Genomic DNA, 18054 nt, shown 5'->3' with positions numbered 1-18054 from the left:
CAGATCCCTCCATTCGCAAGTTTCCCACAGTGTCAGTTTCAGATGCTGCAGTACACTTGGACTTGCAGGCATTGCTTAAAAAAATGCAGTTCGCACAAATACACTTTAAGTCTACCAGGTCTACCACGGTACTGTTCTTGTGTTTGGCAAGTGAAGACAGAGCATAAGTTAATCATTATAGCTCCATGTATATTTTCAATACTGCCACACATATACATAATTATAATAAATACATAATAATTGTAGTTAAAGTGTGCTAAAATTAGGAACAAGCACACACACACACACATCATCGTTTCAGCACAGGACAAGTTCGAGATGCTCTTATAAAGAGGCAAAAAGCGAAGTAGTAATGTCACACACGGCTCTCCTCCTCCTGCGGGTGTGAACGCACTTGGAGCCGTTTACACGCCACCACGAGACGTGTCGTTATAGCAACAAGCTTCTGGGATCGGTTGCCGAGGCAACGGTCAACAGCGCGTGTGAAGCGCCGCCATTTCCGGTGTGTTCGAGGCGAGCGCCGCGAAACGTTGTTTTCCAACTTCAAGTGAAGTGTGCGGTCACGGAAACTTGCGAGGAGTCTTTCGTTTTGAAAAATTGCGCATGCATGGGTGACTAAAACTGGCGCGTAAAAATTATATCTTATTTTATTTATTGTTTTGACCGTTTTCGTGTATGTAGCTCCAGTTGAGTTGTTGACTTGGGGCTCTTTGCAGTATATATAATAACACGAAGTTGCGAAGTGAATCAAATTAGAGTGAAAATGCTCGAGGCGCTCCTGTGCACTGGATGACACACGTTACAAAGTCACGCTGCGCAAATCAGAAAATACAGGCAGGTAAAGGCTGACTTTTGTCATTGACAAGTTCTTCCTGGCCTTGGACTTTTCGTACAAGAAGGTTTAGATTGATTGATGGTTGATTGATGAAGGTTTAGATTGTAAACCACTGAAATGCACTGTAAGTATCCTACAGTATATATAATGTATCTCCTGCATGTGATCACCATCATCCGTGGTCGCCAGAACACCACACTCAGACTGCACCGTGTTTCCGGTGCGGTGGAACGTTTGATTCAACGGAAATCTCGTTTTTCCCTTTTCAGGAAATCGATATGTCCGAATTTGCTGACCGTTTGGAGGAGTCTTCGGAAGCCCAGGTGGAAATGTGTCCACCGGTGGCTAAACTGGAGCCTGCCGTAGACCCGAGAAGAATGCGCAGGATTATCGCTGAGGACACACAGTGGTCTTTAGCTCTGGTCCCTCTTCTAAGAGATCTCTGCTTGCAGAGTATTGTGAAAAACTTTGAAGGTACGTTTTTGTTTGGTGCGGAGATATGCTGCATACTGGCATGGATATAGAGAGCTCTTGTGCACTCCTATATAGGTATGGATCTGCTCCAAATTCCGCAGATCTCTCAGCCCTGGATTCATTTGCCAGTGGACAGCTGGGTGGAGCCATGTGCTTCAGTTCTTGTCCATCACTTGCATCTGTTGAGAACGGTCAAGTTACAGATGTTCAGAAATTGCCACAAGCAGCCTGTTTTACGTGACCTGCTGAAAGATGTCAGTAAGAAATACTTAAACAGGAATCTGAGGCTAGATCTGATCATTTAATTCCCTTCCACAATCTCGACACCTCCTTTCCGCTGTTACCGAGTGTTGACGGTCAATCGCGAGATGAGAAATGTTGCACGTTAATGAGTCCTCGGTCAAAACTGAGTGGGAGTTTGTGGAGACAAGTGTGTTTTTTTGAGTCATTTGAAATTTATTTTAATTGTATTAATACAATTTTAATTTTATTTAATTTAATAAATCACATTAACTCAATGTGGGGTTAATCAATTAGTCTTACAAACTATTAATTATAGCTATGTCTGAGAATTTTACAAAACCTAACCTGTAAACATGTCATGGGGCATCTTAATTGTGAGGCTATTAATGATTAAGACTTGGTTAAAGTGGTTAAAGTCACATTAGATTTACAAACAAATCAAATTACAGAATTCTGGTCTCAATAGGTACTCTTTTCTTCACCTTATGCTGTGCCAGAACGCCAGCGTCTATTGAAAGTATGTTAAGGTGGGACTCTTGTGTTTGTTTGCAAGCAGTCTTGTGTTTTGTCTTCATGTCACAGAAAAGCCTATCCTCAACGAACTTCTGCCCCACCATAAAACTGTGGTGTTGGAGAAGCTGTCTCCTAACCTGCCCCTGCACATAACAGCCAATCTGATCACTGACGAAAACTACTGGAAGAGGTGCTGTATACAGCGCTGGGGCTTAAGTGATGTCTCCACGTACGGCTACAGCTGGAAACGCATGTTCTTTGAGCGACACCTGCAGAAGGTCATTGAACTCTTCATTCCAGATGTGACTGATCCACAGTCAGTACTTGAATTAGTTCCACTCTGCAAGAACTATGTGCAGAAGCTGGATATCACCCAACTTTTGCCCCCAGTAAAGGACCCCCAAAAGCTAGAGGAGGCTGATGGGTCGGACTCAGTCAGTGAGGTGGGCTTCGATGGGCCTTCCATTGACCACTTTGATTTTGGCATCCTGTTGAACAAGCTTACAAAGCTGGAGGAGTTACACGTAGTGTATGGAGTTAAGGGCTGTGGTATGAACTTTGAGTGGAATCTGTTTGAATTCACCCATCGTGACTGTCAGGCTTTAGCTGAAGCTTTAAAATCTTGTAAATCATTGAAGGTAAGGTTCATTCCGCTATTAAACAATGTTTGTTGTTTAACTGCGGGCTACTATTTGTCATTTTGCTAAAATCAATTATTTGTTCTTGTATTTCTGTTAAGTGTTTGACTGTGGGGATGCTACTGTCATGTTCATCTGGTAGCATGGTGGCTAGAGCTGCTGCCTTTGGATCTGAAGGTTGCTGGTTTGATCTCTACTTCTGGCTGTAGTACCCTTGAGCAAGGTACTTCCCCTAAATTGCTCCAGTAAGAATACCCACCTGTCTGAATGGGTCAATAATTGTAAGCTTGTCATAACTATGACCTTAACATTTTAAGTTGCTTTGGAGAGAAGTGTCAGCTGAATGAATGTTTGTCATATTCCAGAAGTTAATTATATTTCATTGTCGTTGCAAAGGTCTTCAGAATCCATCAAAGTAAAGTGAGTGATGAAAAGTGCCGAACTCTGGTTAGTAAGCTATTGGATCACCCTTCACTGAGACACCTTAGTTTTTCCCACAACATGATTGGAGACAGGGGTGCAAGGGCTATTGGTAAACTGCTGAATAACAGCAAGTTGGAGAAGCTGAACGTTTGTGACAATAAGATCCGAGGCCCGGGGGCCCGGGCCATTGCCCATGCACTGTGCTCGAACACCACGCTGATCTCCCTCAATCTCAGGCTCAATCAGTTAGGAGATGAAGGAGGGCAGGCCATTGCTGAGGCTCTTCTATACAATGAGACCTTGGAGAGCCTCCACCTTGGAGCCAATGAGATGACAGAACCCACAGCTACAGCTCTCTCACAGGTCCTTGTTCAGAACAAAACCCTGAAGAATATCAATGTCTCATGCAACAGATTGGGAGTGGTAAGAAGCCCCTTAAATTATTAATGGATACACATACATACAGTATACAGTATATATTCATGCTGATGATTTTATGTTTCACAGTGTTTATAGCATATGTATCAGTAATCTGAGGTGTTAAAGAAAAACTACATTAAATGAAAAATTTAAAACATGCTTGTGAAGAAATAAATGCAGAAAGGTTTAAGAAAACAAGTTTGGATGATAATTTGTATCCAAAATTATAGTTTTTATATTTCTATACATTTATACTTACTGATGACATACGTATTCTTTGCATCAGTCAGTATTTAAATCAGTGTTAGTCCACTATAAATGTGCTTTTCATTTGATGGTTGTGAAACATTAAACCCTAACAATAGGTGAATGTGACATTGTCCACATTGCAGTTGTCAAGTATTGTTAGTCATGGCAACAGACGCGTGTCTTACAAGAAATCAGTGCCAATTTGCAAAGCAGTTGTTTTTAAAAACCTTGCTTGCTGTGCCACAGTAAACAAATCTGTGTGTAGTAAAACATAACCATGACAGCAAAACAGAACGAGGTCAGTTTTTCCAGAATACAATTAAGAAGACTTGATCATGTTACTTGATGATGTAACAAACCTCAGTTTAAGAGCGAAACAACAAAACGTTTAAAAACATAACAACACATAATGAGAGATGTATTTCTGTACCTGCCCAACATTATGCTGACTTTACAGTAGAGCGATATTCTCAATTCTGAAGCACGGCCTTGCAGTAATGTGGCCTCTGGTTTTTGTTTGTTTCTGAGGATGGAGGCAAAGTGTTTGAAGAAGGAATGTCTCATAACAGGACCCTTTTGGAGTGCGACATTCGTTTGACGGAGGTGAGCCAGGAGAGTGAGCGCTGCATCAGCCAAATACTTAAGAACAACCAAAATAAAGCACGGAAGAAACGTCTTCAGGAAGCACACAAAAAATAGACAAGATTGCTTTCAAATTCATACGCTTAGCACACACGATTTATGACCTCATATGTATTTCAATATCTTTAATTTTAAAGACAACACAGCCAGAATCAGTGAACTGAACAGCCGTCACTCCAGTGATCAGACTATTAAATACGATTGTTGATTGACAGTTTGGTTTATTAGCAGAGCACTGTACGTGGCAATGAATTCTACAATGGGGAGATCTCAGAAATGTCCTGCTATCAGTTATCAGTTAGAACACCTTTTTGCAGGAGTACATCTGCTAAATGAATGTAGCATTTTATAGAATTTTTTTTTCTTTGAGTCAGTAATTCATCTTTTCTTATTTCTCTGGTTAATGTTATGAGGCTCTTGAAATGGTCATCACATGATTGTTCAGTAAAAATCCATGGCCTGTACACAACCTAGGACCTGGTGAATATTTTGGTACTCAATACATGTCATTAGTTCTCCCATTTGAGGGCCGCACACACACACACACACACACACACACACACACACACACACACACACACACACACAAAGACACATCAACAGTTCCAATAATGTGATGCACCGATACACAATGAATGAAATATGTCATTCAGAATAAAAACCAAAATATCATTTTGGTACAATTCACTGATACATTGACTATGAAACGTTAGTCTACATCAGTTGAAAACACAGAATGTTTTATTTAGTTAGCCTTTTGTGATTATGATACACAGTTGGGTTAACCCTTGTAGTTTAGTGTATATGTAACGTAAAGGCAACATTGTGAGTGTTAATATACATACAGACTTGCTTTTTTCAGTCTTTCACATTTATTTAGAAGAAGTCAGCACACACCAGACTAGTGAAATACCTTATTTAATGCAGTACAAAAGGGCCTATTTTACATTATACCTGTCTGCTGCACTTGCTGCAAGGGATAACAGAGCTGCTGTTGTTGAACTATATTTAATGTTTTTTTACGTACTATTATAGTTATGGACCTGGCTAATCTTATCGCTCTTCATTGCGAATGTATGTTTTGAAATGTAATTAAAATACATAATCGAATTTCTAACATAAATGAAACAGCAGAATTAATGGGTAAATAATTGTAGGTAGCTTAACATTTTCAGTTGTTTTTGAGGAAATTGTCAGCTAAATGATTACATGTAAATGTAAAATAACTGTCCAGGCGTTCCAAGTGAAATTTGTGTAGTTTGGTAATGTGTTGATGAACATGTCGAATACTGAAGGGTCCCGTTTTCACAATCTTTCATCATCGTCGTTCTTTTTCTGTGCTGTGTTTGTGTATTGAAATGATGTGTACAGCTCAACACTGAAATGACATCCCTCAGAATGGTGATAAATGAATGCCAACATCAAAATGTTTGTTCTTTAAAACTGTAAAAGCGATGTGAAAAACAAAACAGTGCTCTGCCATATTGGAATTCAGATTATGCAGCACCTCATGTATGTAACTTCATTGTCTCCTTGTATGTACTGTACAGTATTTTTACTTGTAGATACATTTGTCCGACATAGTTTTCAGATTTACATTGATGAGTTTCAACAAACCAAGTACTCCCCTCATCAAGCACATTATGAGTACATTATGTATTATTAGTGACACATTCAAAAGTGCACAAGAAACACATGAATATTCCTTCCATTATTAAATCTGCATTATTTACAATATGGTGAACGTCATCCCATCCTGATTACTTACAATATACCGTATGTAATGATACTTAAATCCGAATTTATGCGTAACAAGTTTATTAAAAAGCAATGTGTTAACAGTCATTTATTCTGAAAACAAACTGGTATTTTCTGCTCTATTTTCTTGTCTTGAAAGGTTTTTTCCAGGAATATTTCTTCACATTTTTTTTCTCTCCTTCAATCTGTTTGACTTGAGTCCCATATGCACTAATTTAATAATATTTATTAGGCCTCAGTATACCAGTAAACTCACAATTTGCATTTGGCTTCTGATTATGCACATTTGTCTTCATTTATAACATGTATTTAGTCAAAGTATGTTGTTACATCTCTGCTTTTCATTTACATTTAAACATAAGACACATCATAATGTTCCCTGGTCTTTTGGTAAATAATCATAATGTGAAGGTGATAATGAAACAGACATTTGTACTTGACTCATTATCTCAAGCAGTACCAGAAATTGTTTGAAAATGTATTTAAACAAAGCAAACTGCTATTCAGATCTTCAGAAAATCACAGAACATATTAGGAATACATCACATTAGTGAGACAAACATTCCACTGTACCCATAATAAAACCCAGAAGACTACTTCTGCACCAAAATAAAAAAAGAGAAAATGGTTTCTTGGCTGTACACCTGAGTCTCTTGCATAGATGTGGATGTATGTTGAAAAAAAATGACCTTGGTTGCACCTTAAAAGAAGACAGATCGCCCCGCACCCCAGTCATTACTACATACCTTACATTACTACATACCCTACAAGCAATATTAATGATCCTGTAGACAGAATAGACAAACCTCTTGAGGAACATCCAGAGGAGTGCATTCTCACCTCATAAAGCAAATGTTTATTATTGTTACTGTAGTGAATACAGGTGGAATATTCACCTGCAGTTAGTGGTGTAAGCAGTGGCCCGAAATGATAGTAAATTATCACAGCACACAGTTGTCAGTGCAGGCAATCACTACAATCAATACAAGATTGACCATTAGTTGGGCTCTGAGTATTATCACTTTACGAACTGGTCCACCTAAGGGACATATGCAGTAGGTCAATGATGTGAAAAGTCCATTTAAATGCATTACCTATACATTCCTGAGGGCACCAGGGAGAGAGCTGGATTTTTTTTTAGTAGAAAAAATACAAAAATTTATGAACTGATGAATTGACAGCACAAGGTGAGACCACATCATATGCTTGGCTTGTTTTGTGGGACAAAAATGAAAAGTTTAAACCATTCTGATTTGTTAGAGTGCATGTCAAAGCTTGTCCTGTATAATATTAATTTTTGTGTGGATGTTTTACGCACTGATACCTAGCAAAATCCTGGTTTGGTGGAAAAACAAAAGTATAAATAACCCTTTTTATCATGAAATGAATAGCTACTACCATTTACATGACAAACAGTAGACGTAGTCTTAGTTACTGCTGTATTAGTAGTACAATTTACCACTGGTGAAGCTATTCTGACTTTGTCAATGGACTTAAGCATTGTCTCGCTTTCCAACCCTTTGAAACCTGTCTATCTGCTATAAGTATTCTCGGACTTGTTTAATTGTTTAATTTTCAGGTTTGTATATAAAGTCGTAGGCGAAACTGACCTTGCGTAATATGGGAAGCTGAGTAAATGTGTGACACAAACTACTTTTGGTAGTCTTCTACAATAAAATTTGAACTTAAACTAGAACTAATCTCAGTGACCGAACGTCTTTTGCTGATTCAAATGCCTCTTAATTCATATGTATTGCTTTTTTTTCAAGCTGCATCAAATATTTAGTTCCTTCCTTAACATTCATGCTTCCATTTAATACAAAATATGAGTTGCTTATGAGCTGTTGTTTTTTTTTTTGCAACTGAGGGTTGTTCAAAGAGCCTCCAGGCACTTAAGTTGCTAAACAAAGAGGTAGTTCAAGGGACAAAACTCAGAATAAAGCAAAGCAATACGACAAAATGAAGAGTTAAAAACATCAGAATTTGGAAAATTAGTGTTCAACATCCAGTACATGTATTGTACCTCGTGTACAATACCTTGTATTATTGATATGCAATTCTTTCCTTATTTATGAAGGTGTTTATTAATCTAAAAAGAGAGCAATATTTTAATTGGATAAACTGCTTCTTAAACTGTAATAATAATTATTATTTTTGCAGTTTCTATTGTTGATATGTTAATTAATTTTTAAATTGCTAAATACTTGTGTCAAATGACATTTTAAAGACGATGCACGGTTCCAAAGACAGTTTCCCATTAATTTCTAATTTGACTTTCATGAAAACCAAAAATTTCTCTTAAATTCTGTTTGAAGTACTCATGTCCTTTGGCATCCCTCACTAAATTATTCAGTACACTCACTAAGGTGCTATAAATAGAGAAGCAGGAGGAATACGAAGCAATATTTGTTGATATTTTGCACTCTCCAGATTCCAATAACTGCAAGTTTCAGTACGTGTGACATGCTCGTAACTGTATAACGTTTGTAAAATGACTAGTGTACATATGCAATGGCATCACGTGTTCATGCAAAGGGAGCTATTAGTGCTTAGGGAGCCACAATGGGATTCAGTAGCAACATTTTGTTGGAATTTCACAAAAAAGTACAGTTTCAGTAGTATGTATTTTTGTGTTATTATTATTGAGTATAATGATTTATCAGTGACAATTTACCATAGTAAAGTATGTAAGTTGAAAATGACATTCTTTCATAAATAAGGTATCATCTTCTTTTATAGTGAATAAATATTAAGTACTGCACAAGTGGTTTATTAATTTCTTAACACATTTCACCACGTCAGTCAATGTGTCATGAAAGTTGTATGTGCACCTGTGTAAAAGACTACAGCTTTCAGTTCATACTGCTTTTTTATTTTGACAGCTTTTAGAAAATGCCATTTCTACTCATGAAGCACAAGTCCGGCGAAGTCGAGAAATCTGTATAAAGGTGAGTTGGAGGAAATGTTTGAGTCAATGCAATAATTATAGGGAAACGGGAGATTTACATCAGTATTGTGTTATGCGTGTATCTACTTCTTTACTGTCCCTGAACAGAACTTACACGGTTGTCTAAACGTAGCTACAGATCCTACTAGTTCTGTTACCTACTTAGCGTAACACTGGGAATGTGTTGCTTTGTAGAAATTCAGATTTCAGAAGCACCTAGAGAACCGTTTCTGGCTTCTTGCCCTTTTGAAAAAATCTGTGCAATACATGGTTATTATGATGTGTGATCATTACCTCTGCCTGTATATGGTCAAATTAATTTAGTGTTGCACATGTATCCTTGCATTTTTTATTGACTTGATTTTAAAAATCTATTTGAGAAATGAAAAACCTAAATTCACCGACGTGGTGGCCGCTGAAAAGAAGTTCTGTGGTTTTCGTCATTATTGCCATAAATGCATATCAAGTATGCATTGCTGTTTAACTTCCTGTGAAGGTTTCCAGTGTTATATTCAACATATGCTGCATGTTCAGATTTCACTTTCGCTCAGTAACAGAGGTACTCCTGGAAGAAATTTTATCAGGTGGATTCACGTAGGAATGCAAGACTGACGAAATTATTGAACCCATGGATTAAAATCAGACCCGAAGGTATAATTCTTCCAGTTACGTGAACAGAATCCCTTGTTCAGTGAAATAATCCAGTCTGCTTTGTGTATGAATCCAATTGCTTTATTATGTCTTTATAAGGAAGTCTCCACACACGAGCCATTTCTGTGTAGAGACCTGTGGTTGTGATGGAGGCAGCCTTCGTTCCGGTGAACGATGAGCACGGGGAAGTAGAGAGCATCCTGATAGGGAGGGGGATTCTCCTCGCTCGTGACCTGCCCGGAGAGGCAGCGTGTGTTCTCCGTGGGGCAGTTCTGCTCATTCAGGCTGCCGCTGTGGCTCCTCCAGAAGCAGCTGCGTCGCGAGCCATAGAGGCGGCCCAGCGAGAAGCGGCTGGCGCTGAAAGGGATACGAGGGCTGCCATTGCATATGCTGAGCGCGCTCCTGGAAAAGATGGACGAGCTGCTGATGGTCCGGTGGCACCGCTCGCAGTTCTGCCGGTAGCCACAGATAGTGTAGGTGTTGCAGCTGGACAGCTGGGCGAGGTCCATGAGCACGGCCTCCGAGTAGCTGGGCACCAGCTGCTGATTGGAGCGAATGTGCCACTCCAGTTCCGTGCTGTCAATGGTGTTGACTCTGGGAATGTGGCGGCAGAACGGCCGCTCGTCCGAGGGGGTCATGGGGACATAGTCAAACCCAAACAGCTTCTCCACGTGGTAGTGGACGTATGCTGTGCGGTACTCAGTCAACACCCGCAGAGGCCAGGACAGGGTTAAGAAGGCTGACATCCAGAATACATAGTGAGACACGTACCACGGTAGGTGGTCTGGATCAGAGAAGGCAATCATGTATTCTTTAAAGTCTACATTCTTAAGATGCATTCCTTCCCGGGCCTCCATGTAGTCATCCAGGCCCTCGTTCTCCGTGAAGAATCTGGCGCGTTGCGTCAAGTAGGAGTTCTCTGACTCCACATTGGCGAAGCTAAAGCACTTTGTGAACCTCAACTTGGTGACGGCAAAATTCTCCAGGCCCAGCAGGTGTTTCGAGATATCCTTCACCCCACAATTGCTGTAGTCAAACTCAGCCTCCGCCACATGCGTGTTCACCCTCTCGTGGTAGACCTGGGTGGTAGTATACGCATCTCCGTTGCGATAGCGGGTGACCTGCCGGGTCCTGCGCACATAGTGGTAGCTGATTGCCTTCCACCAGATGCATGGCGTGGCTTGCTGCATCCTCTGGATGCGTTCGCACACGTTCTCCACGTCCACCTTGTACTGTAGCTCATTCCTGGTGTAGCAGTGCCAGCACTCCACAAGGTAGACCACGTAGAGCATGACTAGGAAGGCCAAGGGAATGTAGATGTAGCCATTGGAACAGGGACTGTCGTGGTACATCATGGATTTCCCCTTGTATGCGCTGTCGAAGGTGAGCCGAGTCACCTTGGTCACGTGACACCAGGTCATGGCTCCTATGCAACCGTACATGAGCAAGGAGAGCAGCAGACATTTCCAGTGGGTCTCCCTGCACAGCGACTTGCTCAGGGACTGTTTCTGAGGACGCTGCTATGCAGCAGTGCAGCCGGGTGCAGAAACAGCAGATGGAAAACATTAGTGAATCAAAAGAAATGTACTCATGTATTTGGGCAATCCTATCAAAATGAAAGCCTTTCTTATTTTCTTGCACATAACTTAACGTGCTGTTTACTTTGTGTGCAAAACTAGCAGGCAGCGATGAGGCCATCATTCAGCATTTCATACAATGAAAGCCGTACGCAATGTAACACATTCCGAACAATCTACTATTCGGTATACAGTACCAGTAATGCAGTACTGAACCGCAGCAGGGAGAACGAGCAGCCAGGAACACATTCTCTCTCACTGGTCATAGCGTAGGCAGAAAAACCAAGGAGCATTCACAAAATCCAACAGCTGTTCCACACCCACATGTCTAGCTGTCAGCAGTTCATTGATGCTGGACTGTGAATCCCAGCTTGTAGAGGGAGCAAAATATATTTTGGGGAAAAAGAAAGAGTGCTCGAGTCACAGTTGTCACTGCCTACTGCACGCAGAAGGACACCTGCTCCTGGACCTTTTAATCATGGAAAGTTTTTGCCGAATGCAGGCGGTGAAAGTGTTACGCGGGCCCTCGCTGCAGGGTTGACAGCCGTCTGCAGTCGCTAGAAGCAGCATGCCTTTTCTTCGTATTAAATATTAAATGTTAATTTACCATTCAAAGTGTTTCTGCATTTCTTATGCATGAACTGGGAGTTTCATGTGCTCCTCTTCACATGCTATAATAAAACATCTGCACACATCCATTTCTGGAAGACCCTGAGACACAGGACCAAAACTGATGTGCCTTTTTAGTCCTGAAATCCAAGTGATGCTGTATCTGCTTTTATGGCGCTGCAGAGAAATCCTGTTATTCTATAACCTAAAATTTGACTTCCACAGCGTTTAAATCTCCAGTAAAAGCAGCTTAATTGCTTTTCACACCAATATCTGACAGTAAAGTAACCTCTCCTTCGGAACGAACGTGAAATACCACTAGTTATCAACAACAGTAATCAACAATGTATTTATATATTCTCATACATATGTTGTTACATTCTTTTGTGCTTATTTATTTCACATGAATGTTCGTAGAAACGTATCTGCATAAATCTGCGAGAAATAATTCTGCACACTATATGACATGTTAAATGAACGCTAGTTTTGTGTATTTTGTGTAAGTACAAACACCAATAAATAATACATAAATCAGTGCAACGTTACTTTTAATTTATGTTCTTTCTTTGGAAGTTAAAGTCCTCATAATCGCTGTGGAGTTTCTGAGTGTCCCAGTATGAATCCTGAACGTTTCATGAGTATTATATAATTGCTGGAGAATGGATGGAAAGCTGTGGTTGTCTCACTCAGTCTCAGCTACACTGTCACATCAGCACACACAGCCACAGCTCTAGAGTGTGACAGCTAACTGCATGGTGCTACTAGGACTGCCGCTTTCACAGAGTGTTTACTCTCGGGAAGGGAATTAGCTCTGCCATTAATTGATAAGTCATAGATTTCATCATTATGCTTCCTCTCAAGAAAAAAGGCCTGTTGCTCTAGACTAAAGGTCAGCACTCTGCATTTCAACTGAACTCTTTTTGCCAATTAAATATATTTTAAAGTACATAAATAAACAAAATGGCATATTTTTACAGAATACTTTTATATAACTTGAAAATATCAAAGACCCTAAGATAAGTGTATTCCTCTGCTTATTAGCTATTTTGGTTTAAGAAATAAATACAGAATATACTTACTAGAGTGAACACCTTAATACATGTGTGTCTGACTAGAGTCCAATTCCTTGTGCCGAGGATTGCTTATGACCTTGCTTTTTATTTGATTTTAAATGTAGTTAATTATTTCACTAGCATATGACCTCAGATGCTGTAGAAGAAAACAAATGTGATATGCGATTTTTACTAATGGTGAAGAAATTGTTGACTTAATTCAATTCACGAAATAGAAATGAAATCTACAGAAGTGAAGCCCATATGATGTTCGACTATTATGTTTTTATAAATGTCACAATACAAGGTCACCAAAACAGCATGTTGTTGGGGGAACTACTGAAAAGTAAGTGGAAACAACATGCCCATTAATATCATTTTAACAACAGATTCCTCATAATTCTTCATAATCACTCAATTCCAATAACTTTCTATACTGTATGGTATAATATTGTTTAATTCAAGCAATGTTTCTCTGAAAGTGCACAAAATAAACCTGCAATATGTGTACTAGCCTAGGAAAAAATACAGATGGCTCAATTTATGCATTTATGAAATACATAAACCAACATGTCCCCATTGTGTCACAGGATTATAGCTTGATCACTCTAATGCATGATGCAAATGTAGTCAGAAACCGTGCTCAGCGTTAGCATGTATTGAGCACCTGTTCTATAATTAAGAGAACAACAGAACAACCTTTTAACATTTACAAGATAAGTGCCGGGTTCAATGCATGCTGTACATTGCTGGGGCAAAGGGTTATTTGGTAATCAAATATGAAATCGCATGCAGTTACGGCCCAGCTATTAAAGACTTCATTACAAAAAGATCTAGATTATTTCACAAGTCCACCATGGAAAATGCTAAAAGGAAGTCCTCTTTATTATTTCCTAGTCTCTTACATGTTGTGTTATTGGGGCTCATTTGTTTAATAGATAGTCCATATCAGACATTGTGTTATTATGCATCCAGAGCATTAGATGTGGTACAGAGTTACTCTTGGGGGGAGGTGTATCTTAGATCTTTGTATATTCTTATAAAAATGCTCATTTTAGTAACACTCATGGGCTCTAAATTTTGGTAAGTTTAAATGTGGTTTATAGTAAATATTCTTTTAACAGTGAGCAAAGGGGATAACAAAGAAACAGTTGCAATGTAATTCAGTACAGTGACCACACCCATTACCCCTAAAAATGATCCAATGTCTAATTGAACAAGCTTATTTCATTTCCTGGCCATCCTGAATCACAGTGAGGAACTCCTAGATTAGAAAGGAATGTGCCTGGTTGCTCACCATGCTTGAATAACGTCTCCCCACTTGTTCATGACGTAGAAAAAGCAGATGACGGAAATCTGGAATTAACTTTCTAACGTGACAAGCCTGTGATCTGTTTCATGGCCACCTGACTCAGCATTCATATTTGGTTCGAGGAAAGCAGACTGAAACCGTGAAACAGTTCCCCTCATTTTGTGATAAACCATAGCCAGCATTCATATGCACTTAGCAAACGTTGGAGTAAACCTACAGTAAAGCTCTAATATATTCCTGTACATAAAATCCATTTGTACAGCTCGTTGAAAAAACAGTCTCATAAACGTTGTTTAAACAGTAACAACACTTGTCTAACAACAAGACAAGCTTCCCAAGCTATTCCAATCACAGTTTTTCTCATGAAATTACTTTATACCCCTAATTCTTATAATTATTACCAAAGTGTTTTTTTTTCACTTGTATCATAATGTAACCACTAATTATCTGAGATAATTATTAAATGCCATAAAATTATATGGGATCTTACTTGTTTGACAAGGTGTTTTAAAATGCACTGTACATGTACAGAAATCACCTGCTGCGCTGTACTGAATGTGAGAGCAATGTGACGCAAGGCTGTGCGCTTTGCTTGAAATAATAATAACGGGCCACACGGACAGTGGAGTGTATTATTGACTGGCCGGTGCCACTAGTATGAAATACAGTAGAGTAACAGTGTTAGGGTCTTTCTGCAGTGTTTTACCCCACCAGTCCCTCAGAGCCTCACCGCAGGGCCGAGAACTGAGGAGGCTGTTGCAGTTCTGCTCCGGCCGGGGGCATTTCGCCGACTTTCATTTCACTCAGTGCCTTCAGCTGCAACGCTGTCAATTGGTGTAACGTGAGCGCGCGCGCGCGCGCACACACACACACACACACACACACACTCTCACAGTCTCTGGCAGACGCGCGCGCACTGACAAACGGAAAGGAGCGCACACACACGCACCCACACCGACGCACACACTGACTTATAACGTTCAAATGGGGAAGGAAATAATATTTTTTAATTGCTGTAAAAATACGGCTTGCAAATCCAATTAAGCTTTTTTTTCCACTCATATATTAAGCCTCTGTATAATTGGTGCATATAATATACAAAGTAACGGTACCGTAATGATGTGCTGTATATGGTCTCAAACAGGTTACTGGCGTGCGGGTGTACTCTTCAACCTGTACACATTGGTTGGTGTGTGTGTGTGTGTGTGTGTGTGTGTGTGTGTTGTGTAACGGTTCGGCTCGGTGCCGCTCGGCTCGCCTCTCACCTCCTCCCGAGCGCTGTCCGCCTCCTCCTCCGGCACCGTGGTGGTGCTGCTCTCACTGGCTGTGGCGGCTGAGGCTGGGGACATGGTGGTGGTGGTGGTGACGCTCGGACTGACAATGGGACATGGATCACGTCGCCGGCGAAGCGCTCCGAAAGACGCGGCGTCGGAAAGCGGCCCGAGAGCAGAAGGCGCATCATCCAAGAGCCTCCTCCTTGAGCAAAAAGCCCTAGACGTCCAGAAGAAACCCGTCCGCGGCTCCCCCCGTTTCCGCGCTCATTTGCAGCAGCATCGCCAGAGCGCGCTTTTAAATCTGCTGCTGCACGGCTACGCGCATCGCAAAAAAAACAAAACAAACAACACGCAAAACACACGGTGAGCGTGCCGGGTTCCGATCTCTTGGCTGGAACAGCGGGAGACGGTGCGGAGAAGCTGCTGCTGGTGCCCAAGATGATGGACCAGCAGCAGCAACAGCAGCAGCAGGCAGGGAGGGCGCAGCCGCTTCCCCCGCCCCCCGTGGAAATAATAGAACAGAGAGAGAGAGAGATCAATCAATCAGCTGCCGCCTTGGAAACACGCGGCTGCTGAGTGACTGATTGATTAAGCGGGATAAAGACGCGCGTGGAGAGAGGAAAAGAAAAAGAAAAAGAAAAAGTGGCGCACGCGTGCGCATCCTGGCCGTACTTGTAGATCCACTGACATGCGAAGGGCGTTCCGTGCGTGCGTGTTATGATCGTCTCCTCTCCTCTCCTCTCCAGGTGACGGGCGCGCGAGAGCGCCTGCTTTCTGCGTGGACTCTCCGTCTCCCCGCTGGGAGGGGGACGTGACCTTGTCCGTGGGCTTCGGCTCGTTCCCTGCAATATGAGCAGGGCTGAGATCAGCGACGGCGCTGAGCGCAAATCGCGTATCGCAGGAGGAGAGAGCGGCGCAAACAGCAGCCTACGGTGCATGACGCGGGAAAAGCGCCGATGCTGAAGATATTTAATCACATTCAGCTCATGCTGCAAAAATATCCGGTGTCATAATTAGCTGAATCAATTTTATACCCCATGCCATCCAGCTTTAACGAATGGATGAATATAGTGTCGATGATTGGCCGAACTTTGCAAAATTACACCGTTTGTTTTCCTGTTTCCCTTATGTGCGGAAAGAAAGGTGCTAAAATAATGTGTCTTGCATTTTTTCCAGGGGGTGTGACAGTGATGCCATAAATAGTGTGACTAAGGCTTTCATGCATGGCTTACTGTATCCCCTGGCTGTGACTTTTACAGGAGATGGTGTTCTTCAAGGGATTGGCAACAGATATGCAAACACTCACACCTACAATGAACACCGCATAACTCAGAGCGAAATATTTGTGCCTTTGCTGCCTGCAGGAATATCTTTTTGTAGAGAAGACACATCATACCTGAAAGAAAAGAACAAAGCAGGCCGTGAAGTGAGCAAGGTGATGACGGCAATAAACAAAGAGCATCATTACGGAATGAGCCAGAAAGCAGCACAGGGCTACTGCCTTGGAATATGTACAGTAGGTCCTGGGTTTGAATCCCTCTTCCTGCTATATTACCCTTGAGCAAAGACTTACCTCACATAACCACAGTAGAATACTCTGCTGTATAAATGCATACATGGTAATGTGTCAGAGTACAGAACTAACATGGTAAGTTGCCTTGAGCACGTGTCACCCGAGTAATGTTAATAATACTGATAAAACACTGAAAACTTGTTTCAGATACTGGTGCTTGGCCAAAAATTTCTGGTGACCAAGCTTCCATATTTCACCGCGAGATTTTGTTAAACAAGGATATAGTCTCAAAAGTGAACATTTTTCCTAGACAATGTTTGTTCATGTTTTGAATTTGTTTAGTTCAATAGTGTCAGGATAAATTCCGCAAGATTTAATATTTTGCGAGACTTGGTCAAAGACTAGGCATAAACTTCTTTCTGTAATATAACTACGATTCTTTTCATTGGAAAATTTAGGTTGGAGTTGTTAAAACGAATTGTTCTAGAAAACTTAACACTGTTTCTGAGTAAACAGATATTCTTTAATAGATTTAATGACATAAGGATAAAGTAATAATCAGATAATTTATCCAAACCAATCTGAAACATATACCCACCAGACACTCATTTGAGATAATTATTAAAATTAGTTGTTTGGATAATTCAATAGTGAACATGTTCCAAAACACACAAGGGGATGGTACATAATATAATTGTTTCAGCACAAGTAAGCAATATTTAATACAATTCACTAATTATTTAAAATAATTTCAACAGTAGTAACAGACAAAAATATATATATATCAAAACTGGGTGTTTACTGCCCCCATATGGATTTATAAAAACAACCATAATTGTCTGCAGAGGGAATACTTTAATTTTTTTTTAATTTACACAATGCAAAAACCTTACATTAAAAAAAAAACTTTCTATGGGTAATGCA

The 18054-nt window shown here is 40.6% G+C and overlaps 2 protein-coding genes across 6 annotated transcripts; one reads left to right on the top strand and one right to left on the bottom strand.

The window, feature by feature from the left end:
- The first annotated feature begins 696 nt into the window (after positions 1–696).
- drc5 (dynein regulatory complex subunit 5) lies at positions 697–17385 on the top strand. Of its 4 annotated transcripts, XM_029251350.1 has the most exons (7): positions 697–838; positions 1105–1309; positions 2135–2703; positions 3100–3549; positions 4324–4398; positions 9078–9143; positions 16364–17385. In XM_029251350.1, exons 2-7 carry the CDS (start codon positions 1114–1116, stop codon positions 16430–16432), a joined length of 1425 nt encoding a protein of 474 aa, XP_029107183.1. In that variant the 5' UTR covers positions 697–838; positions 1105–1113; the 3' UTR covers positions 16433–17385. The 4 variants fall into 4 exon arrangements, with proteins under 4 accessions (XP_029107183.1, XP_018599236.2, XP_018599237.1 ...); XM_018743720.2 differs by lacking the exon at positions 16364–17385 and having other exon boundaries at positions 9078–9280; XM_018743721.2 differs by lacking the exons at positions 9078–9143; positions 16364–17385 and having other exon boundaries at positions 4324–8285.
- Positions 9868–16420, bottom strand: tmem151ba (transmembrane protein 151Ba). 2 transcript variants are annotated; one of them, XM_018743724.2, is made up of 2 exons: positions 15609–16420; positions 9868–11313 (listed from the first exon to the last, which is right to left on the bottom strand). In XM_018743724.2, exons 1-2 carry the CDS (start codon positions 15690–15692, stop codon positions 9886–9888), a joined length of 1512 nt encoding a protein of 503 aa, XP_018599240.2. In that variant the 5' UTR covers positions 15693–16420; the 3' UTR covers positions 9868–9885. The 2 variants fall into 2 exon arrangements, with proteins under 2 accessions (XP_018599240.2, XP_029107178.1); XM_029251345.1 differs by having other exon boundaries at positions 9868–11310.
- Positions 17386–18054: the final 669 nt, after the last annotated feature.

The sequence above is a fragment of the Scleropages formosus genome, chromosome 1 (genome assembly GCF_900964775.1).
Source record: "Scleropages formosus chromosome 1, fSclFor1.1, whole genome shotgun sequence".
Classification (NCBI taxonomy): domain Eukaryota; kingdom Metazoa; phylum Chordata; class Actinopteri; order Osteoglossiformes; family Osteoglossidae; genus Scleropages; species Scleropages formosus.
Note: the sequence above shows the minus strand (reverse complement) of the source record. Positions and strands in the feature narration are given on the sequence as shown.